Below are 25,154 nucleotides of genomic sequence, written 5' to 3'. Positions count from 1 at the left end.
TCAAACCTAGATTCACAATTGCATAAATTAAATGACTCGTAAACCAGTCTTGACTGAATATAACTACCATACACCACTGGGGCCAGGGATCATCAGGTAAAGGCCTAATAACCTGTGTTCAATCCCCAGAACCCATGTATAAGGTGAAAGGAGCGAACTTTCTTATAAAGTTGTCCTCTGACCCCCACATGTGCAGTGTGGCACCCCCTCCACACCTACATACAGGCACTGAAATACAGGAAAAACCAAACAACCCAAAAAGCAACAAAAAAACCCACCAAACGTATATGTATCAAAGAAACAGGTAGGTTTATTCCCCATTCTGTGCTAGGAATTGAACCCAAGACTCAATAGGTAATTAACGGTAAACTATCTTCCACCCCACGAGGAAATCCTTAACACATAATCAACTACTACCACAGCTCAAGAGACTGAGCTCACACCGCTCCACTCCTTCCTCACTCTCAACCCCCCCTCACCCTAGACTGTCTAGATCTTGCCATCTGAACCATTCCCAATGTTCTGTACCCAGGGCCAAATCACTGACATCTCTATAACAATGCTACCCTTTTCCAATATCCTAATGCTACTCTGCAGGTTTCATACTGATGCTTAGCTCATTTCTCACAGAAACGCCTTAAACAACACTAACAGCAATTTTTACACAGGTTAAAAAAAATGTCCCCAGCTGGGCGGTGGTGGCGTACACCTGTAATCCCAGCACTCTGGGAGTTCAAGGCCAGCTTGGTCTACAGAGTGAGTTCCAGGATGGCCAGAGCTATACAGAGAAACCCTGTCTCGGGGGAAAAAAAATGTCCCCAATGCTCAAAACTACCAAGAATCTAAATAAAGAAGGGCACTATAATCTAACTTTTTGGCTAGGACTCAAGATGACAAACTCTTACAACCAGTAGTTTACTCCACTTCCAATTAAGCTTTTCATTCCATAAACAACTAGGTAATTCCAGTTTCCTAAGCAATCAATTTCTAATCACAATATACAATGTGCTAAAATCTTGATAACACGGCCACACAATCTCTTGAAATTTAAAGAAAAAAAATTTATTGAAGATCTGAAAAACAACTCCTACAAGATTGACTTTTCCATAAAACTGTAGCTACACGATGCATTGCGTCTATCATGTTAAAACGTGCATTAGACACAAATACAAAAACCATGAAAACAAGCCACCATTCTTTAACAATTGAGCAAAGATAAAATGCCTAAGGGACACCATGGATGACTTGCAAAGGATGGGCTCTTTAAGCACCATTAAAAAAAAAAAAGAGCACAGATGGATGAGTGTTCAGTTATATACACTGAAGTGAACCTTTGGCACTAGGAATCAGAGCATTTTGTCATAGAGCATTAACACATATTATAAAAGTGCGTAGTGTCAAAGGAACAGAACCACCAGCATTCAAAAGCAGCTTTGTCAACTAGGCAAACACTCTACAGCATGTCTCTCTGTTGTCCATCACGGATACACTGGTAGAAACTTTGAAATGAAAAAAAGAAAGAAAAAAGGAGCAGTTACTCCTTTTATTTTCTCTGTTTAAAATCAAAGAGAAAACAAACATCAACTCTGTTATACACTAACGGTCTTCAAAGTACATCATTTGTACAAGAGAAGGACTAAGAACCAAACTGTTTACAGAGATCCAAGCACGAGTGAGAGAGCGCACACCCCTCACACGGCCTTCCGATGGTACTCAGGAGGAGCCACTTCATAATCACTGGCACTGAACAATGTTGCAGAATTCTTTGCCAGGTACCTGAAAAGAAAATTGTTAATTGTGAAAATGTTAAGTTATAGATACTTATCATAGATGACTGCTTCCCCGAAAAACCACATCTTTAAATTACAATCCAGTAATATTATATAACAAAAATACACCTCAAGCTATTCTCTATTAAACCAGGGACAAGTGCCTCCAACCTGCAAATTCTACTATAAAATCCTGTATAGTAGCACTACCCTAAAACAATATTTTCTTTAGCTTTTCCCAAACTGTCTAAGTACAAGGTTGCCTGCAACCATATTTCAAATTTAAGCCTGAAATAAAGGGATACAAAATGTGAAACAGTAGTTCATTTCTATATTTTCAATGAAACTGGAGTCTGAAGGAAATATTTACCACTGTAGAAAAAGGGCCATAAGCAATCTAATACTCCAATCATTCCCTCCAATACCAAGTTCAAGAAATAATCCACAGTAGCTATGATCCAATTTTTAAAATTGAAATGTTTCTCTCTCAACAAGAATCAGAATACTGCATACCACTACAGCTGATTTCTTTAAATCACAGTGCTAAATTGTACTTGATAGTATAGAGAATACTAACATTTTCAAAAGCTGCTAGGTTTTAAGTTCTTCCCTAGTATAAAAATGCCCTCTAACATATTGAAACTGGAACTACTTCTTCGCCATTTCTTCAATCTTTTAAATTCAACTAATGTGATAAGTTAACTACTGCTAACTTGTATTTGTATTACATCATTGAAACAAGCCTCAACTCAAGAGTATAGCCTTAGTCTGGCCTTTAACTTACAAATATTCTGCTCAATTTTGACAGGCATGAGCCATCAGTTAAACATTACTACTATTTCTTTTTTGTTTGTTTTTTCGAGACAGGGTTTCTCTGTGTAGCCCTGGCTGTCCTGGAACTCACTCTGTAGACCAGGCTGGCCTCAAACTCAGAAATCCACCTGCCTCTGCCTCCCAAATGCTGGGATTAAAGGCATGCGCCACCAGTCCGGCGCCACTATTTCTATGTCTCCTATGCCTTTTTATTTTTAAATTTACCTTTTCTCCCTGACCAGTTTAATCTTTCTACTCTCTTAACACTATAAAACTACAAAAATCAACCTACAATATCTTCACTGTCTTAATCGCTTTGAGGTTTAGTCACTCTATCATTTCCCATATAGCACTTACTCTCCATCTGTAAGATTCCCATATATGCTAGTTTTGCTGTCTTATTGATATCTGTACAAATACAGTTATTATAGTAATTATCAGGTTAATCCATCCTTTCACACTTTAACCATCCCAATTGTTTGTGAATTCAATTAAACTTACTTGAGGAAATCATGTAGATAGTTCAGTAATAAAGCAAGGCTTTTCTCATCTAGAGGTGTATAGGCCAACATTGCTCCAATTCGCACTATTTAACAGAGAATTAAGTTAGTTACATTCAAAGTATATAGCACATATTAACTATGTAATACATGAGCTGTCACTGGTTCCATGAAACTAAATGTTTTTGTGTGTCTTATAAGCTAAAAAATTTTGACTGTGTCTTTCCTTAATGCCACCCACCCATCCTTATTTAAAAAAAAAAAAAAAAAAAAGACAGAGTCCCTCTCTTACCAGACTGGGTTCACCAACTGGATCAAGGCAGGCAGGCAGAACCCAGAATGTCCCCCCTCCTTTATCTCCCCAGAACCGGATCACAAATGTGCACCATTACTACATCTAGCTTTTGTTTATGTGGGTTTGGGAAGATGAGAGATCCTCACACTTAGATTTTATAAACTGAGTTATGTTCCCAGTCTTAATGATTTTTCAATTTTTTTTTTTTTGGCAAAAAGGTTTGATATTTAAATATGTGAATAAAATTTTAAATATTCAAACTGAAAGTCATGTTTCAGTTATTTTACCTCTCAGTCATTTAGTAAAGACCACAAACTCAATTATTAAAGGCTCAAAAGAGGGAAAAAAGAGACAATCATGTTTCTTAAAAGTCTTATTACCAAATAATCTCAGTAAATGTGGCGCTCCATACACCTGGGACATGGGTGCATCTGGGTGATCGGCGAGAATTTCAGCATACTGTGGTCTCTCAAATTTGTAGAGCAGCTGAGTGCCCAACATTACATTGAAGTACTCCTTTATCCCTGCCACAACCTCGTTAACAGCATACTCCCTGACAAAAAAACAAAAACATTGCTTTCAAAATATTTCCTTTCTGAGGACTGTAAAGGTAAAGAACTGTGGCTAATACTTTTTTTTAAAACTAAAATCAATTTCAAAATTATATAAAAATAAGAAAGCATTTATGCTTTTAAAACAGTAGGAAATTTTGGAGTGTGGAATGGAATTGAGGTTCAAGACAAGGTTTCTTTGTGAAACCTTGGCTGTCCTGAAACTTACTCTGTAGACCAGGCTGGCCTCAAACTCATAGAGATCCTCCTACCTTTGCCTCTAGAGTGCTGAGATTAAAGGCAAGCCCCATCACCAATACCCAGCCTCAAAACAGTAAAACTTTTCATGACTGTCAAGTACCTACAACATACCTTCAGTTATACCTAACAGTACTTAACTACTTTGTGGATACTCAAAAAGGGTGCATTCTTACTTATTATCTGTATTTCCTCGAGACTTCTTATAATTTGCATAATCCTCCAAAATGGAATCCACATTCTTCTTTGCAGGAAGATAAAAAAGCTAAGGAGAAAATTTGAATACAAATGTTTATAAAAATTACATTCCTTCCAAAATAAGTATATGAGGCACATGGAAGCCTGATAAATGGGTTCAAGATTACAAATACTACGCAGGAACAATTATTAATCTCATCCCCACCATTCCCACTGCATCTGTCATGTGTCAATTTAAATAGTCTGTCTAAAGTTCCTAAATCTGGACTTAGAGATCCCAACTCTCTTGAAGTCTCAACATTCATGTTTTTCTGGATTGTTGTGAAGCCAGTTTCTTTAGATTTTGAACATGTCCCTTCATGGGAGAGAGGGGCTCCTAAGACTAAGTAATCAATCAGTAAACAAGACCCAGAAAGCAGACATTTGACTGATCCACAGGGTTCTCCCAACACCTACGGTTAGCTCCAGGGACATAACATTCACAAGCAGCTCTGCTGAGTCATGGTGTGCTTAGGGGTGGACTTTTCAGTATACCTACTTCTGAAACCCATCATCCATTTGTAAAGCCAAAAACCTCACTGGTTTGCCAAGCTGTTCCTACTATTGGCATTTGTTCTATCCTAGGGCAAGGTCAATTTGTCTATATCTCTCCCAGAGGAATTTTTTTTTCCCACAACAGTCTGCAAATTAATTATGATTAATTAAACCTAGGACCTTTATTATTACATTCAGGATCAATGGTAGGCAATGACATATGCTTTCTACTGTATTCCATTCTAAATGTTCTAATGCCAATAATGTTAAGATGGAAAATGCATCTACCTACTAGTTTTTTGAGAGAGTTCTGCTCCAGCAACCTCCCAACTTTTAATTATCAACAAAATTTTAAGGAATGGCTCAATAATTAAGAGCATTAGAACCCAAGTTTCAAATTCCAGCACCCTACTTGGAAGCTAAGAATCATCTACAACTCCAGCTCCAAGAGACCCAATGCCTCCCCCATAGATGCTGCACATAGGTCATACATACGCAGGCAAAAAAGAAATCTATAAAATGAGATTAGAATATTTCATCACAAAACTTTTTTTCTCTTTGCCAAAGCTACCACAGCTCTGTCATTCTCAAGTTACCTGCTTTTGTCTGGTGATCAGGTCCCAGTCATCTACAAGCCATGGTTTCAGCTCTTCAGGAATCTTCACTTTAACTTCAACTCTGTTCATGAATGTTTCTTCCTAAATAAAAAAAGCAAAGGTATTACAAACTTTTCCTGCTTCTCTTTTGATCTTTAAGATACCAGGCATGCAATAATTCCTTGAAGGAGCCACTCAAAAGGAATTGTCATGGGGGGTGGGGGGTGGGGAAATATGGTCTTGAATTATATGGCCTTAGTGCATTTTTTCCTCTTCTGGAAATAGAATATTCTGAATTGGTAAGGCTTAACAGCTCCTTCACATTACCCAAATGGTTATCCCAACCATGACTTTATCTTTTTCCTCCCGGAGCCCTATCCCGGAGATATGGTCTTACTATGTAGCTTTGGCTGTCTTGGAACTCACTGTGTAGACATGGCTGGCCTCAAACTCACAAGATTTGCCTGTCTCTGCCCTCCTGGGTCCTGGGATTAGAAGTATGCACCACTAGGCATAGCTTACATGGTTATCTTTCTTTAAAGATACTTCTTGTTTTTCAGTTACTACTAGACCAGCACTTACCTGCTCTATACTTTGGATGCCTTAGCATACCCCAGCATTTGGAACCTGAGGCACTAGACTAGCCAACTACAGAGCAAGATCCTGTCTCAAACACAAATATTTCAAGGAAAGGGAGTGAGGAAGTCAAGGAGAAGGATCATCAGAGCCTTTAGACCAGCCTGCCAGAGGAAAAGAAGAAAACTCACATTTTCAACGGTAGGATCTACCCGGGCTCTCTTCTTCCTAGGAGGCTGGGGTGTCTCACTGGTACTGCCACCATCTCCGTTTCCAGGTGCTACAAAATGTGTATGAATGGTGGGGGTAGTATTGGTTAACTAACAAATTCTTAATGTAAAGAGTGTCTAAGTTCTCTTTTCCCCATTACAGATATTTCATAAACTCATCTTATAGAATCGTAATTCTAAAAGAACTTAACACTTTACTTAGGAAACACTTAATAACATATTTAAAATGCTATTCTCCTAAGAGAAGCAGTAAGACTAAAGGTAGGTGGAAACAACTATATCTTACAGAAGGTCAAAAGATTACAACAATTCTGTCCTTATCTACAAACACTACTACTGTGAGACCTCTACTTGAGGACAGTAAACCACATACCTGTCAGTTTAATATAGTGAACTCACAATCTAAATATTACAAATACGTCAAATTTTAAGAAAGTTTATACTTACTTTTCTGCTTGTTCTTTTTTGTTTTCCTGGAAAGAGAGGAAAACAAAAATTACCCTCATAAAACTATCCAACTCTTTTGAGTGGTAAATTCAGAGAAAAATGGCCCACCAAAATTTTAGTGATTATATCTAAGTCTGTTTCCCAAAACAGTAATCTTTTAGAGTTATTCTTATTATTAATAATAATGATGATGATAAAGTCTTACTATGCAGCTCTTGCATCCTGAAACTCAGAATATAAATATAGACAGAGGCTGGCCTTACCTGTCCCCGTGGGAACCTGCACACTCGTGAACACATAGCCACAAATACACATCAATTTCAAAGTTGAAAAAAATAATTTTAACAAAAGGCTGGGTGTGGTGGTACAAACCTTTAACTCCAACATTGGGAAAGCAGAGGCAGATCTCTTCAGTACAAAGCTAGTCAATAACTTCTTCACTTGCATATATACGCTAATGATTCATGGGAACCAAAAGAAACCAGTTCTTATACTTAATCCTTTATACACAAGCTCTGTACCATGAAAATCACTGCTCAACTAATCTAAAACCACCCATTCTAATGACTTCTAGTAAGAATTCCTAAACAGTCTTGCTTATTCTATTTACATGCTACCTATTAAACACATAGGCAAGTTAGTTCAAGTGTGCAGTAGGATTCATACGCTAGTGTTCTGTATTCCAGTTCTAAAACTTTTAAGTATATATAGCCAAAAGCTTATAACTTAAAAACCATATTCTAGGGGACTGGAGAGATGATTCAGTCATTAAGAATCCCGGCTGCTTTTCTACAAGTCCTGAGCTGTAGACCCAGAAGCTCAGGAACAAGGCCTAAGATGGTCTGGAACAAATGTAAAAGCAGGACAAGGACAGAGTACTATGAAATGCTGACTTTTGGACATGACACGGCTGGTGCACTGTCGTTACCTGTACAAATCAACATTCCAGCATGGACTGCAGAGCAGCCCATGAGACCTACCCCTTAGTTGAGGAGACACTGGCAGTTTACAGCTGCTGGGGAAGAACAAGCAAGCCATTTTTCTTTAGGAATTTGGTCATTAGTAGGCCGCCCATGTTCTACTGAATGGCCCTACATCCATGAACACAAAACTTACCCTTTAGTAACAGTTGTGGCCGATGTTTTTGTATTACCAATATTTAAGATCATGTAGTTGGTCATATTTCTATAGTAACTTTCAGGTACAGAATTTAGAGATACAGTGTGTGTACATGACTTTCATATTATAGTTACCAACAAATCTTACAATCCAGAGTTAACAAATTATACTTTCTTTCTCTCTCATTTTACACATGTATTTTTAGCACTACTGAGAAAGTAATACTTGCCAAAATAATTATCTAATGTTGCATATATTTTAGTGCAAGGGAAGAAACTACGGAAAAACAAGTAGGTAATGTCCATTTTACATTACTTTAATAACCTGGTATCTGAAAGTTAAGAATTTCACTGAAACTTTTAAAAGCTCCCATTAGAGACAAAATATGTATTATGATAAATAGTAAATTTAAATTATACCCATAAAGCAGTATGCAATGTTTAAGCAAAGAGAATCTTACACTTCAACATTTTTCTGCTGCAGACCAGATGTCTTCTTCCCTGGAGCAGCCCCTCTCATCTTGCCCTCTGCATATTGTTCCCTTTAAAAGTAAAGTCAGAAAGTCATCATAATTACTTATGTAAGAAAAAACCAATTGTGCCTGCTTGATTCCATCTAGAATTTTATTAAACTGAGCTTCCTAGCAGGTATGGTAGCAAATGCTTTTAATCCCAGCCCTTCGGAGGCAGAAGCAGGTGGATGCCTGTGAGGTCAAGGCCAGCCTGGTCTACTTAGTAAGTTCCCAGACAGCAAGATTTGTTCAGGGATACCATCTCAGAAAAAAATTGTAAAAGCCTATGTTAGTTTAAGTGGACTTTCAGAATGTTTCAAATTGCCTATACAGATTAACTGTTACAAAATTAAGAGTTAAAATGTCTTAAAATGAGTTCCCACAGAAAGTGTGAAATTAGAGCTGTTATTCCAGCTAAAAACAGGGTTGCTCTCCCAGAGATCCTGAATTCAATTCCCAGGACCCAATGGCTGCTTCCCTACTATGTATGACTGTAGTTCCATGGGATCTGATGCCATCTACTGGTATGCATACATGCACAGACACAAAAAACCAAAATGATAAGAGAAAATGGTTTCGAAGTTTAGAGCACTCCTTGTTCTTATTCAAGGCCCGGGTTTGATTCCCAGTACCACATAGTGGCCCACACCCATCTGTAACTTGAGGGGATCTGATTTCCACTTCTGGCTTCCTCGGGCACCAGGAACACACATAGTACCCATATGTAAGTAAAAGCCAAAATACTCATACATATTAAACAAACACCAAAATAAATGTTTAAAGTTGACAGAAAGATTAAAAAATTTAAAGAAGTCAGGCAGTGGTGGTGCACGCCTGTAATCCCAGCACTCTGGGAGGCAGAGGTAGGCGGATTTCTGAGTTCAAGGCCGGCCTGGTCTACAGAGTGAGTTCCAGGACAGTCGGTGCTATACAGAGAAACCCTGTCTTGAAAAAAGCCAAAACCAAAAATAAATAAATAAATAAAAAACAAAAAGATTAACAAACAAGTATAGCACCAGAGAGTTGGCCCGAAGGTAGGTCAAAGTGCTACAGATGCTACCAAACCCAACTGACCTGAGGTAAATACCTGGAATCCACATTTAAGAAAGAAAAACTGACTCCAACCTCTACAATCTCATCATAGCAAACCCATGCCCACATGCAAAGAAATGAATGAAAAAATAAGTTTAGGGGGCTGGAGAGATGGGTCAGTGGTTAGGAGCACTGAGTGCTCTTCCTAAGGTACTGAGTTCAAATCCCAGCAACCACATGGTGGGCTCACAACCATCTGTAATGAGATCTGATGCTCTCTTCTGATATGTCTAAAGACAGCTACAGTGTACTTACATATAATAATAAATAAATCTTTAAAAAAATAGTTTATTATTAAGGTCAGTGTATCACAAATTGACTAATATATGGTTTCAAAAACTGAAAATACCAGTGCTATGCCTGGCTGGGAATTCACTAGCAGTTCTAATATTTTCTTTGGATTCCATGTTGTAATTTTAATCTTTTAAATATTATTTAAAAAAATCAAATATAATAAGTACCCTCTAGATAATTTTTCTGGGTCCCTTTTCCTCAATGTGTTTTTAGAGATACTAATTAATGGAAATATCTCTTCTTTTTTGTTTCTCCATCAGTCAACTGTGCCTTCTTCAGCACCCAAGAAGTTAAAAAGATAGAGTTTGAATTTCCAACACTGTGATCTTCTGCTTGAAGACAGACTTAGAAATGCCAGAGTATTTTTTACCCAGAAAATATGTAATTCCTTGAACTCCTAAAGCTTTAACACTGGAACTAACACATACCAAGAATCGTTTACCAAAATTAGATGAAGGCACCAATATGATCCAATTTTGCTCATTCCATATCCAAAAATCTCAAAATCCATTTTTCAAATCAAACTTACTGATTGGCCTTTTGAAGTTCTCGCTGTTTCTGCAAGTTGGTGTCGACATATTTGAGAACTCTGCTTTCTGGCACCCATTCATCCCAACTGAAAAAGACAAGTTAAAATAGCACTGAAGTACATTTTTAATACAGTCTAGAGTTTGTTCCAATTAATGTTAAAGATTTAAGAGTTGGGGGCTGGAGAGATGGCTCAGCAGTTAAGAGCACTGACTGCTCTTCCAGATGTCCTGAGTTCAATTCCCAGCAACCACACGGTGGCTCACAACCATCTGTAATGAGATCCAATGCCCTCTTTTGGTGTGTCTGAAGACAGTTACAGCATGCTCATATAAATAAAATAAATCTTTAAGAAAAAAAGAAAAAATATTGAAGAGTTAAAACTTTGGAATTCCCTGAAATAACGTGTTTTAATTTTGTTCTTCTGACATTTATTTATTTGTATGTGTGCAGAGGCCAGAGAACAACTTTTGGGGGTGGATTCTTTTACCATGTAAGTTAAGTCATGGGAATCCAACTTGCGTCTTCACCCTTGGTGGCGGGTACTTTTACCCACTGAGCCCCAATTTGACCTTAAATTCACTGTAATCCTCCTGCCTGAGTATTCCAAATTCTCTAAGTACAGGAATCCACAAACCATGCTTTTTCTAAAATAATTTGATAAGCTGGCACTGCAAATCCATTCTTAAAAGACAAATCTAAGCAAAGTGTGTTCTAGTGAGACGTAGCATTCCAAATATAAACTATGGATGTAGATTATTCATATCACTTTTAAATGTTCTAAAAATAAGTCACTTAAGAGTCTCTTGGTCATTACCCTTTCATACAGCACTGTCTGTTACACAGCTCACACACACTGAAGGTACACCGGAACACATAATAAACTCCATTAATACTCACCATCTAGATGACTCAACTAACTCTGTACATTAAAAGCTTAGAAAAGGAGCTAAAGAGATAGATGGCTCAGCGGTTAAGAGCACTGACCAGAGGGGACCTAAGTTTGACTCCCAGCAACCACATGGTGGCTCACAACCATCTGTAATGGGATCTGATGCCCTCTTCTGGTGTGTCTGAAGATAGCTACAGTACTCATATAAAATAAATAGTCTTTTAAAAAGGCAGGGAGGGGCTTGGAATAGTTTTTCAGATACCCATTGTTCACTTTCGTCTATTCAAAGGGAGCAATCCAACTTTCAATGATGACTAGAGGCTTTCTTAAAACTAATGTGTCTATCTGGCTTCTCACAAAACAAGCTTTTTGCTGATGTGTAGGGGAAAACAAAAACTTTCAGGTAGAATGCTCAAGTTTTGAAGCAAGCTAACTTTTGAGCAAAATGAGTCTTTTCTCCTGCTGATGGAGCTCCATTAGTGACACCATCAAGGGTAGACTTGAAGTAATCTTAATGATTCCCACCTCTGACCTCTTATAGAGTATAGTCAAAAGGAAAATTAATAAATAAATAAAAGAAAAACATTCCTCAACATGATTTCCTAAAGAAAACTTTAAAACATGCATTTACCTAGAGGTCAGGAGGGGGTGGTGTACTGAGGGAGCTCCTTCAGGAACAGGAAAAAGGGCTACAATATCCTCACGTGTCTTCAAAGATTTTTCAGAGCGCCTGGGCCTCACAGCACTTCTGATACAGACAGCATAGTACAAAGTAATCTCAGTAACTATGTGCAGAATTTAGCTTAAGCTTTATCAAGATTCATTTACAAATGGAATATTTTAATGTCTGTGTCAACAAATTCTGGTATGATTTTTTTTTTTTGAAAATTTAGAAATATCTCAGTATCTGTGATTTTTAAAGTGAATTTAAACTAATGTTAAAAAATTCCAGTTTACAATTAGGGATTTTGCTGTAACAGGGTATTTAAAAGATGTCCTACAACAAGGCATAGTGGTGTATGTATACTTTAAATCCCAGCACCCTAGAAGTATAAACAGGTAGATCTGAATTCCAGGGCAGCCTGGTCTATACACCATGCTCTAGACCAGACAGGGCTACCTATTAGGAAGGACACTGTTTCTAAATAAATGAATAAAAGTGTTCTACAAACCGTCTTCTTTTCTCTTTTTCTTGGGGATATGGTGAGGTGAGTATAGGAGATTAATAAGCCCAGGGTTCCACACATACTGGACAAGAAAGATCTCCACTACTCAACCCCATCCCCCATCAATGAAGATCTTTTTTAAGAAATAATTATATCCCTATTCTCCCAAAATCAAAAGTTGCTCCCCTCAGATGTAAATCACATCTAAACAAGCACTTGGACCAATATGCAATTATCAAGTCATTCCAAGAGTTTATAAGCAAAGAACTAAAAATCCTTGATAAAACTCAAGTCTTCATTCTGAGAATCTCTACTAAATAATTAAGGGCCACTCAAATTTTTAAAAATAGATCAAGCATGTAACTCATTTTTTTCAAAGTAGTTGTGAATAATCCCAAAAGTCAAACCCACAGGCAAAATTAAATACACACATAATATACTTCACAGGTATTTAAAGAACACTCCTCTGAAATGGTCTTAAAACTTTCTCTAGAGCTAGATGTGGTGGTAATCTCAGCATTCCGTAGAAAGATTACTGCAAATTCCAATAGCTACAAAGCAAGAATCAGTCTTAAAAAAGAAGACTGAAAAATCATTTCTAAATACTTCCCAAAGGATAAAATGGCACATTTAGCAAGTCAACTATGAAAGACACCTACAATATCTTAGATATCTTAGTTCCCTCAGTATACTGCAACATGACTCATAAGAACAGTCATGGAATGTCTATACTATGGCCATTTCCCCTCCTTACTTTCCCAAGAGAACAAGATCTAAATAATACTACCACTTATTTTTGTCATGAACCACAATCCAACAAAGGAAAATCTTTTCGAAAAAAGTAAAACTAGAAAACTGGTTGCTTTAGTTTTCATAATTTATGGCAACCAACAAAAATAGTTACCTAATTAATGTACAGATAATGACATAACTTTATACAAAATACTTAATATACAAGAAGAGAGAAGCATGAAAGCTATATTCAGTTGTTAAACTTTGAAGTGTGCAAGGAAAGAGGAAGCAGGTCCAGCCCATGAATGTTCTCTATGTTTTCCTTTCATACTTTACATGGACTTTTAACTTTCCCATACCAAATACGCATAAAGACATTCTACTTCCTGTAGCAACAGTCTATTACACGTTATTTTACCTGGATATTAGCAAAATATCAACCAAAAATATAAGCCTCATAAACTACTAAAGATGGAAATTCAGTTCTTAACTCATTTTTAATATGGAGATAATATGAAGACATAAAAGTCAGTTTCCTAAATGTTATAATCAACTTAAAAATCAAAATTTATAGCTTTTATTTCTTCAAGCCAGTACATCCAGCTCCCAATTTCTTTTTCCTTTTTTTGGTTTTTTTCGAGACAGGGTTTCTCTGTGTAGTCCTGGCTGTTCTGGAACTCACTCTGTAGACCAGGCTGGCCTCGAACTCAGAAATCCGCCTGCCTCCGCCTCCCAAGTGCTGGGATTACAGGCATGTGCCACCACTGCCCGGCTCCCAATTTCTTAATACAAATAAGACTGGCATCATTCTGAAATACTGGCATTACCTACTAACCATTATTAGAAATACTTTGTTCACAAGCTATCAGAACATGCTTTCTTGTATTTTAAATTGTGGTCTTTCTACAATTATAACAATGAAGTAAGTTAGAAGTTTGGTATTTTGCAGCTAAACAAGCATTAGTTTATTTTAATCAAACAAACTGAGTTGACTGGCTGGCTACTCAGATAAGAACTCTAAAATGTAATTTAGACCAAAGTCACAGGGCCAGTAAACTTAACAGGAAAAACAACACAACAACAAACCCCTCTCTCCATCAAGTGTACCAACCATCCTCACAGTTGGTATTTGCCAACTCTGGCATATACCAGACTCTGGGTGTCAAGACAAAGCATTACAAGTTATCAGAAAATAATTCCTGAATGGCTAGTTCCTTGCAAGGCCATCCCTGAAATACAAAAGATCAATAATAAAAATGATTTAAAATTTAAGCTGAGCCACACAAATCTACTTTCTGTTAACAGCATATGTTTCAAAACTTCATAGAATGTGTTTATAAACTAAAACATTTTCCCCCGTTTCTAAAATAATTTTTGAGTTTGATTGCGCATGAGTAAGGTAAGGTTTGTGCTTGTTCCGCCCCCCAAAAAAAAGAAAAAGAAAAAAAATCAATCATGCCATCCTAAAACATGCATCCATCCACACTCATAGTTGAACCAAGATAGTTGGTCAAGTAGAACTACTGGATACTACAAAATAAATATTGCCAAGGTCAAGTACATATAAATTGGCTGAGTTCACCCTGATAAGTTTCATCATACTAAAAATGACTCATCCTCGCTTCAACATTATAATAGTAGACAAACTAATTTTAAAAATCTAATACTCACTTTTTATTCCAACCACTGTAATGGATGAAGTACTTCACTTGTTTGTCCTTTATGGCAACCTTTACACACTGAAATAAAAAAAAAAGTAAGTCTTTGGTATACACATAATCTTCCCACTTCTTAGACAAAAGCAAATTTGTATCCTAATGACAGAAGTGTTCTTTTCACTATGAAGAATCCAATCTTGTTGAACTACTTATAAAGCTTTCAGAGCACCTTTGAGAACTCAAAGTTATCGGCCAATCTGATTTTATAATCCTAGTGCTGGAACACCTTTCCGTATAAAGTTCTAAAACTGCAATTTAGAAATAAATACACAGGGTTAATAAGAGGTTACAATAAAACAACAGGCTAATCTGCTATCCAAGATCAAGAAATAGAAGCTATTTTTGTTTTGCAAATTCCAGTTAAGAACTACATTTAAAAAAAACTCAAAAAAAAAATTTTCAGTCTATGAATGATACTATGCTGCTTTTTAAAAATTAGCTTTGAAAGTACTCTCAAGTGTAGTTTGTAATTAAAACAAATTATTAAAGGAAAGTCACTATGACAAGTGATGACTGACTGACTGGATACAAGGGTGTAGGCAAACTAAACAACAGTTTACTCCAATCACAATTTAAAAAAATAAAGTGGGGCTGGAGAGACGGCTCAGTGTTTAAGAGCACTGACTGCTCTTCGGAAGGTCCTGAGTTCAAATCCCAGCAACTACATGGTGGCTCACAAATATCTGTGACAAGATCTGACACCCTCTTCTGGAGTGTCTGAAGATAGCTACATATAATAAATAATCTTAAAAAAAAAAAAAAGAGAATGATCAGTCTCAATGGCGTATACCTGAGCCTTATACCCAGATACTTGTGATACTGTGGCAAGGATATCAACTGAGTTCAGTGACAGACAGAGAGAGAGAGAAAGAGAGAGAGAGAGAGAGACAGAGAGAGAGAAAGTTCACCAGGGCATTCTGCTGCCAAAGAAAAACAGCCAGTTCAGATGATTACTGCAAGTTTATACAGCAAACTAGCAATGGAAACCATACAAGATCATCAAAATGACTCAGTTATAAACAAATATCTACACATTCAAAACACAAGGAGTGAACATCAATTTTAATATTTCATACAATTATAAAATTGCTAGAAATATGCACAGAAATTGCTTCTAAGAGTTACACGCATGCATACAGGACATGTGTATATGTGAGAGGGGAGGAGGAGGGGACAAGAGAAGGGGGGGGAGAGAGGGAAGGTGGGCCAAGGCTAAGCTCCTGTTTTCTGAACTGGGACTGAGCCAGTGCTTCACTCATGTAAACTGCCTTGCCACTGAGCTTCGTGCCCTGCCTTGTTTACTACTTTGTGAGACTTTTTTTGGTCTTACTAAGCTGCCCAGGTCACCCTTTACTTTGTACCTCTGTCTCAACTTCCCAAGTAGCCTGGCCATAGGCCTGTGCCACATTCAGATTACATGTGTGGAGTGTTTTTCCATTTTGTTTTGTTCAGGGGTGGTGGTCATAGTACTGAGGATTGAACTCAGCACCTCAATCATGGTAGGCAGGTATTCAAGCGGCCTTCATGATGCAACTTGATGCAACAGAAAAAAAGAGCCTCAGAATTCTAACTCTTAAATGTTCAACTCTTAAATGCCTGGCCAGGCACAGCATTAAAATTAAATCCAGTCCTGAGGAGGTAGAAGCAGTCATTCAGTGATTTCAAGACAATCTGCTCGTAAGAGTTGTGTGTTGTAGGACAGCTACAGCTACAAAATGAGCAATTATCACAAAAATATTTTTAAAAAATAAAAAGAAATGCCTGTAATCGCAATCCCTAGGCAGTCAGACTATGATCTGAACTACCTATCAACTGAGAACAATCTGAGCTCTATAGCAAGATCCTGTCTCAAAAAACAAATGGCTAGGGAAATGTTTAATTTTCTGTCCTGAAGATAGCTAAGTGAGAGACAAAATGGCTAGAATGTTTAAATCCAGGTTCAAGTACTAGAATACCCCCAAGCTAAATTCTACCCGAAAGTCATAGGAAATAAAGTAATAAAAATTACTGTAAAAATTATTAGCCAGGCATGGTGGCGCATGCCTGTAATCCCAGCACTTGGGAGGCAGAGGCAGGTGGATTTCTGAGTTCGAGGCCAGTCTGGTCTACAGAGTGAGTTCCAGGACAGCCAGGACTACACAGAGAAACCCTGTCTCGAAAAACCAAAAAAGGTAAAAAAATGACTCTAAAATGCTTGTTGTATAGAGCATATGGATGTAACTGCAGTGGTAGCCCTTTTCCAAGTGTATGCAAAGCCCTGGGTTTAATCCTGAGTGCTACAAACATTTTTAATTAAAATAAAATGTATTTTTTCTGCTTATCTCTAGGATTTTTTTGTTGTTGTTGTTTTTTAAGACAGGGTTTCTCTGTATAGCTGTGAGTGTCCAGGAACTGGTTCGATTCAGATATCCGCCTGCCTCTGCCTACCAAGTGTTGGGATTGAAGTCATCAGTTACTACCACCAGGCATCTCTGGCTAAATTTAAAGTTTTTATGTAAGAGAAGCACTTGATGCAACAGAAAAAAAAAAAAGAGCCTCAGAATTCTAACTTTACCATTCAAATTAACAAACAGGAAGTTAAATGACAACCATCTGTGAAGTACAGCTGAAGAAGTTTGTTGTTTGTTCAAGCCCAGCTTGAGCAAGTGTAAAATTCAAATCTCAAAACCAGACAGACAGACAAAGATGCTCTCACACACTGAGGAAATGGCTCAGTGAATAAAGGTGCAGAACTCATACAATTTCCCCAAACTCATTATAATCCTGCCGCTCCCACACTGAGATGGAAGCTGATAAAAACTGCAGGATATCTGAAGGTCAGATAGGTATGTATAAGGACAACAAAGAGATGGTCTCAAAAACAGAAGAGGAAACTGGCACTTGAAGTGGTCCTCTAACTTCCACTGGAGAGGTGGCACACACCTACCTGTATAAGTGCTTGCATACAGTACTGTTTTCTGCTGAAGTTATTAACTATAAAATGCTATTTGTTATAGCCAACAAACCGTCACTTACCACTTAAATGCTATTTCCAATCAAAAGACTTCTACTAATTTAGAAAAGTGTAAAGAATAGAAAAGTCTGAACTTTCTCCATCCACCACCAAGCAAGCAGTAACAAACTCAAAATGAGATGGGAAGATTTATGAACTTATGAAAAAAATGAAATACCTTTTACATATCAAATAAGAAAATACTGTAATTCGATATTAAGAAGTCTGATCCAGTCAACATTTCTGGCCACCTTCTCAATAAAATGCAGGTTCCTTACCTTTGCTTCATAAAGAAGAGGCCCATGAAAGCACAGCACTCGCTCACCTGGAAAAGAGGGAAAGGCCAGGTTAATTATGAGTTCTTTTTTTTTTTTTTTTTTTTTTTTTTGGTTTTTTGGAGACAGGGTTTCTCTGTATAGCTCTGGCTGTCCTGGAACTCACTCTGTAGATCAGGCTGGCCTCGAACTCAGAAATCCACCTGCCCAAACTGCTGGGATTATAGGCGTGCGCCACCACTGCCCGGCTAATTATGAGTCTCCAAGAGTCACTACACTTGATAATAATCCCAGCAAAAGTAGAAAAAACAGACTATACATGAACACTTCAGCCATATCCTTAGTATCCAAGAGCAACAACTAACTTAAATTTCCATTTAATTATGTAATAGATGCTACTGCAGTTACCTATGGGATAATGTGTGGCTAGTTCACTTGTTTTAATTATCTGGAAATAAAACGTTTTAAACATTCTTCTCCAAAAGTTTTAAGTTTAGTCACTTGACTAACGTCTACTTCCTTTTAATGAATACCCCCTACACATTAAAATCTGACTGCATACATGAGATGGAATGGTTAGGTTTTTTTTATGTTTATTAAGTTTTCCTACCTATGTTTATTCCTCAGTATTCTGAAATCTAGGCTGTTTCAATGAGCAACAGAGAGAAACAATCCTAACCCTGGGAACTTAAACCTAATAATGTCATCAGTACTTGCAAATCCAAATAAAATCTTGCTAGAGTTCAGACTTGAAGTCACCTGTGCTCAAACAAATTGGACAGGGGATCTCTGGACTCCAATCCCACATGACAGCAGAAGTTTATCTCACACATATTTACAGTCCACTTTCTTTCTACACATTCCACTGAGGTAGTCAACAGGGTCAGGTATGTGACTATAAAATTTAATCTACTAGTCTTATGCTGAAAACCACCACATTAAAAAGTATATTATAGCCAGGCGGTGGTGGCGCACACCTGCAATCCCAGAACTCTGGGAGGCAGAGGCAGGTAAATTCTTAGTTCGAGGCCAGCCTGGTCTACAGAGTGAGTTCCAGGACAGCCAGGGTTATACAGAGAAACCCTGTCTCAAAAAACCAAATCCAAAAAAAAGTGTATTATAAAATATAAAAATATATATTATGGACCTGCCATAGTGGCACATAACTTTAATCCCAGCGCTCAAGAGGCAAGGCTACTATAGTAGATCTCTTGAGTTCAAGGCCAGTCTGTTCTACACAGCCCAGCCAAGGCTACACGGTGAGACCCTTTCCTCACTCTTTTTATTTTTTATTATTAAAGACTTATTTATCTTTATTTATATGAGTACACTGCAGCTGTCTTCAAGCACACCAGAAGAGGGCATCAGATCCCATTATAGATGGTTGTGAGCCACCATGTGGTTGCTGGGAACTGAACCCAGGACCTCTAGAAGAACAGTCAGTGCTCTTAATCACTGAGCCATCTCTCCAGCCACCACCACCCCAAATGTGCCCTTATAGCATCTATTTGCTGGCTCTGTTGTGTGTTAAGCACTTCACATTAGTGTGGGATCATAGGTAATCAAATGTTTGAATCCTTTTCTGTATTTATACTGTACTTTTCTTCCCATTAAGCAGTAAAGAGAGCCAACTCCTTGTGACTGTTCACAAAGCAGGATACAGACAGCAGAAACAAGTCTGTAAAAGTGTAGTGATTTATGTTCTTCACTACCCATGGAACATGTATATGAAAGGAGAAGAGAAACAGATGCTGATTCCATCATATCTAATGATTCTGTATCTAATGGTTTGTGCATGCTATGGTTTGTGCTTCAAACTCCTTAGCCCCTGGAGTAATTTTTTAAACTATTTTTTTCCCCTAAGCTTCACCAGAGACCTCTACTGTTAGAATTCTCGAATAAGGTCCAGTAACTTTAACATCAAGGGTCTATAAAATCTTGTACCACTCAAGTGTTGAAAGCATTACTAAACCTATGCCCACAATGAATAACAATGGATAATTGACCAGACTTTCTTTCCCAACAGCCCAGAGGTAAGATCCAAATAAACAGGTAAAACAGTCTAGTATTAAACAGAAGCACTATGATAAGATCTGGATTACTGATTTCACTCCAGGTATCTTTTAAGCTAATCTGAAATATACTTTTTTTAAACTGGCTGCTTCAGCTAAAAACTACACTAAGTAAGGCTCTTTGAATAATGAAAATTCACACACACACAAGCTAACTAGCTTCAACCTAACACAAGCTAACTAACATCAATCTAACAAGTGGAAAGGACAAATTACAAAGGCAGTTAGTTCTCCACCCTCAGATCCACTCTAGACTCAAAGGACAAAAATCTTGCCCTGGGCTGATTGATTATTTAGAACACCCCTACAGGGGACTAAGAAACATTCCCAGCAGGCCCAGTTCCTGGAAATCCAATGCCTTCTGGCTTCTGAGGATACTCATACACATAAAATAATGCAACACACACATAACACAAAATGGATATTAACCACCTTTCACTATCAAAATTCTACCAAGGTTTCAAATAATCCCATCAACACTGTTTCCTTTGTAGATGCTCTCTGGGTTTGTATCTACTGCGGGGAGGGGAGTAAGTGTACCTATACTTGCCACTGTAAGTATGTGGAGGTCAGATGACAACTTGTGGGAGGCAGTTCTTTACCTCTACCTTGTGGGCCCTAGCAATCAGCCAAGGTGGGAACCAAGCATATCTTTTATACAATTTTTAAAAAAATAACCATATATTTTAGTTTACATTTTTTTTTTTTTTTGGTTTGGTTTTGTTTTCTGAGACAGGGTCATCTTGCATACCCCTTGGCTGGTCAGCCTCCTGCCTCTGCTTCTCTAATGGTGGACAGCCTTTTAGGTGTGTGTCACACTCAGGTACCACTGGAATCCACAGCTTTCATAACCTAGCATTTGTTCCTACTCTTCTCCAACTACACCAGCACCATCTTTCTGGTTTGCCTTTAACCATCTCACTTTGTCACTGATCCTTAAGAAAAAAATTTCTTTCAAAACAACCATTCTTGATTTCTACTTTCTAACATCAACCAAGGATTAAGTTTTTGTGCTCCGACAACCTGGAGAAGTCTGAGCCTCTTGGCATGCTTTGCTACATAAAACATTGAATTTCAAAAGAAAACTGTTTAGTAGAGTTAGCAAAACTACAGTGTACCCAATCTATCTACAAGTGAGGGCCAGTCAGCTCAGTGTCTTCCACAGTAGCTAACTCTTCACACTATTTTTGAGATGCTCTCTCACTTTAACTGTAACTCACTAATGGGCTGGCTGGCCAATGAGCTTAACAGATTCATCTACCTGCGCAGGTCTACACATACACACAGGCACCCTGCTGGGTATAGAGCAACACCTCCCGCTCCCCAGACACACAAGAGTTTCTCTGTATAGTTCTGGGTGTCCCGAAATGTTCAAGTAGACTAAGAGGATGGCCTCAAACCCAAAGATCCACCTGCTGTTGCCTTGTGAGTGCACCACCTCATCCAGAAGTAAAGTAACTTTTGAAACTGCTTGCTAGGGTTCCAAGCTCAGGTCCTCATGCTTATCTTGGTAAGTACTTGGACTCTCCAGCCGCTCAAAACTATTTTGAGTATCATTATAATTACATAATATTAAGAGAACTTATAGGCAAAGAAGATTTAACTGCTGCACTCTGAAGACTGACACTGGAAGACGAATATAGTAGCTGGGGCTACATACCAAGACTTGCCTCAAAAAAAAACCAAAACAAAAAAGCTTTCGCAAAAACACCTAGCAAAAACAATGAATGGCCACAATTTCTCAAAGTGGAAGAAAAATATTAAGAGGCCGCACCAAAATACCCCTGGAATACCTTTATGTACATCGATTAGTTAAAATCGTTTCGATTTGGAGCTTGAAACTTTTTAAAAGTCTGGTACGTTAATGGTTAAACATCCTAAAACAGTTGTTCTGCAAGCGTCTGGACCCAGCATGTATGATAACAAGCATATAGGGCCAGAGCTAGCAGTAAAAAGTTTAAAGTGTACCTCATTATGATTATAGTTTTATTCCCTTTAGTATGCCAGAAAAACCACATCGACAGATGACTAACTGCTTTCCACTGAAGTACCGCTGATCAGCAACACTGTTCTCAAAGCCAACTAATAAGCTTTAGCTTTCAAATCGCCATCAATCGAATTACTACTACAACCAGTCAAGCAACTACCGTATTTAAAAATGACAACGAGGCCAAGGACCTCTAAAAGGAAACGCCTTAAGGAGGAATACAAAATTGTTTTCTCGAGCAACCGCTCTAGAGAGCAGAGTACTTAAAGGGCCCAGGCGCAGCGCTCCAAAAACTGCAAAACGATGCCCTCGGGCAACAGCAAGCCAAGGAACTCGTTCGGGCGGCTCCCGTTTTTTTCTGTCCCCACCCATCACTCAGAGGCAAGAGGAGGAACTCGGCTGCGCCTGATCCCCATGCCAGGGGGCGCTCCATCTGGCCCGAAGCTGCGCGTAGCTGCGAGACACCGGCAGCCATGAAGGCGCGGCCATCTTGCCGCGGCCATTTTACAACGCAGTTCTCCCGCCGCGGGGCGCACAGCCCACTCAGCGTCCTCCAAAAAGTACAACTCCACAGAACGCCGAGATGGACCCCCACTTTGTCCAACAGCCTCGAACCGCCAGACAACAGTCGCCCGCGCGGCCCGCAACTGAGAATTAATCGCGGGGGATGGGCTGCCGCTGCTCCCCTCCCCCACGCCACATCACTTCCTAACCGTCGCCATCGCTCGCCCGCCGGGCACCTCCCTTCAATAGACTTTCTCCGCTCTCAGAAAAACAAACAAGCGCCGACGCTTTGCACACGCACGGAGCTCCCTCGGCCCTGCCTGTGCCGGAGGCTCGCTTTCAGGCCACGAAGCACTGAAGCCAGATGACGCACTGAAATCACCCTCCGCAATGCGCCTTCCCCCTCACAAAGCAAGGCCCGCGGTTTCCCCAGGCCGCGAGCAACGCCGACCCCGACCCCCCAAACCTCAACCGCCCTGCGTCAGCCTCCCTGCCCTGCACCGTTAGGTGCCTTTCCCCAAAGCTGCACACTCACCCTCCTGGAATTTAGGCTTCGGGTCCTGCTTGGGCGCCATTTATAAGTGATTCGCCGCCTCCTCCTTCTCCCACCACCCCCGACTACCGCCCCCTACTCTCTACCCCACCCAATTTAGCGTCAGACGCGCCGTCGGGAACAGCCAGCTCTACATCCTGGGCGCGATTTGCCAGCGCCGTCTGACCTCACAGCACAGCGACCCGCGCAGCCGCCGCCTCAGCCAACGGCTACCCGCCGCGCACACAAGCCTGCGCCCGTGCCGCCCCAAGGCATGCCGGGATTGGTAGTTCAGCTTCGGATGACGCGAGCAGGGTGGGGGATGGGAGCCGGAGACACCTCCCCCTCCCACCCCCCAGCGATTCTACCAAACGCTGAATATCCAGACCCCAGAGGCTTGTTAAAACCCAGATTTGATTTTATGTAGATGACAAAGAGGAAGAAATAAGTAAATCACTAGCTAGCGATGAAAGGATAGGAAAGGCTCAGGGGGCAGATGCTTAGATACGAATTGAAGTCACGTAAATGTAGTGAGATGTTGAAGTGGCCTAAGGACAGGACTGCCTCTGCAGCCTGAGTTCCACGACATCACCAGGACTTGGCCTAGGAGAGCTTTGCAAGCCAGAAATGAAGCTTGAGGCGAGTGGGGAGGCAGTCCGCTCCAGAAGCTTCAGTGTTTATAAAGCCTTGTTTGGGGGAAGTTGTAAGGGGGCAGGGGGGGGGGGGCGGGCTGTCGGTGCCCATGGCCATTTGTAGATTGCAGCTTCTGACTTCAGAAGTACTTAGTCTCACTGAAGGAGGCAAACCTGGACTGCTGCCAAAGTCAGGGTTCCATACTTAACCTCTCTGTACCATTTTCCCCCATCTTATTTCTTTGAGGTAGTATTGGATGCATATTTAACCTGGGGTGGGGGGGGTGTGGAAACAAACGACAACAAAACTCTCTTCACATTGTTCCTATATTCAAAAACTCTGCTGTGAAATAACACTGCACCCCTGTACCCAGCAAATTACATGAATCTCACACAAAGGCTTAGAGCCTTTAACTAGGAGATAAGACGGAAAATAGCCGTGCTGATATTTGAAGCCCTTCCACAGTTCGCAGCTACCTAACTAACCTAGGTAAAGCCTTTTCTCTTTTAGACTAACAGTCTTATTATGTATATAGCCCTGGCTTGACTGGAACTGGCCATATAGTCTAGACTGACCATGATCTCATAGACTCTACCTCCTGAGACTCTTTTTCATTGTTGTTTTTTGGTGACCAAGTTTCTCTGTGTAGCCCTGATTGTCCTAGAACTAGTTCTGTAGACCAGGCTAGCCGAAATTCAAACATTTACCTTCCTCTGCCTCCCAAGTACTGGGATTAGAGGTATGCACCACCAAACCTGGCTTCTGCTGTATTTTAAACTACTTTGTGAAAAGCTTCCTCTGGTTACAGTTCACCCAGCAATTTGAGAATAACTGTTTTTCCACATCCTTACCATACATGTTATTTCCACGCTCTGACTTTAAATCAACATAAGGAGGTTGTGCAAAAGCAAGGTTTAAAAGTGAGATTTTCATCATTGATTAGAAATCAGGACAGTGTTTAATTGAATGTCCAAGGTGGATAGAGGAAGATAAATATGAGACACTTTCCCAAGGGTGTCCTTCACGTCTACATGACATCCCTCCGGTGATAGTTAATGTTTCCTTTACTATTCGTTGTTGAACCAATAAAGTCTTGTGGAAACCACCCAAGAAAGAAAGGAAGGAAGGAAGGAAGGAAGGAAGGAAGGAAGGAAGGAAGACAGGCACTAAGGAATCTTTTTTTTTTAGATCTTTTATGATTGTGTGAATTTTAGGCATGTCCAAATATATACATATGAGTAAAGGACTTTACCATAACTACATTATACCATAATAACAAACTTTAAGTTATTTACTATGTGTGGTACAGTTATTTACTTGTTGCGGTCAAAAGACAACTT

At 39.3% G+C, this 25,154-nt stretch overlaps 1 protein-coding gene across 2 annotated transcripts; it reads right to left on the bottom strand.

The window, feature by feature from the left end:
* Positions 1-1,040: 1,040 nt before the first annotated feature.
* On the bottom strand, positions 1,041-23,301 carry Morf4l1 (mortality factor 4 like 1). Of its 2 annotated transcripts, XM_052187662.1 has the most exons (13): positions 23,185-23,301; positions 18,090-18,136; positions 14,773-14,840; positions 11,835-11,951; positions 10,313-10,399; positions 8,347-8,427; positions 6,768-6,793; positions 6,282-6,370; positions 5,515-5,616; positions 4,363-4,451; positions 3,758-3,930; positions 3,084-3,168; positions 1,041-1,776 (listed from the first exon to the last, which is right to left on the bottom strand). In XM_052187662.1, exons 1-13 carry the CDS (start codon positions 23,222-23,224, stop codon positions 1,692-1,694), a joined length of 1,089 nt encoding a protein of 362 aa, XP_052043622.1. In that variant the 5' UTR covers positions 23,225-23,301; the 3' UTR covers positions 1,041-1,691. The 2 variants fall into 2 exon arrangements, with proteins under 2 accessions (XP_052043622.1, XP_052043623.1); XM_052187663.1 differs by lacking the exon at positions 11,835-11,951.
* Between the last annotated feature and the right edge of the window lie 1,853 nt (positions 23,302-25,154).

Source organism: Apodemus sylvaticus, chromosome 7, assembly GCF_947179515.1.
Source record: "Apodemus sylvaticus chromosome 7, mApoSyl1.1, whole genome shotgun sequence".
NCBI lineage: Eukaryota > Metazoa > Chordata > Mammalia > Rodentia > Muridae > Apodemus > Apodemus sylvaticus.
Note: the sequence above shows the minus strand (reverse complement) of the source record. Positions and strands in the feature narration are given on the sequence as shown.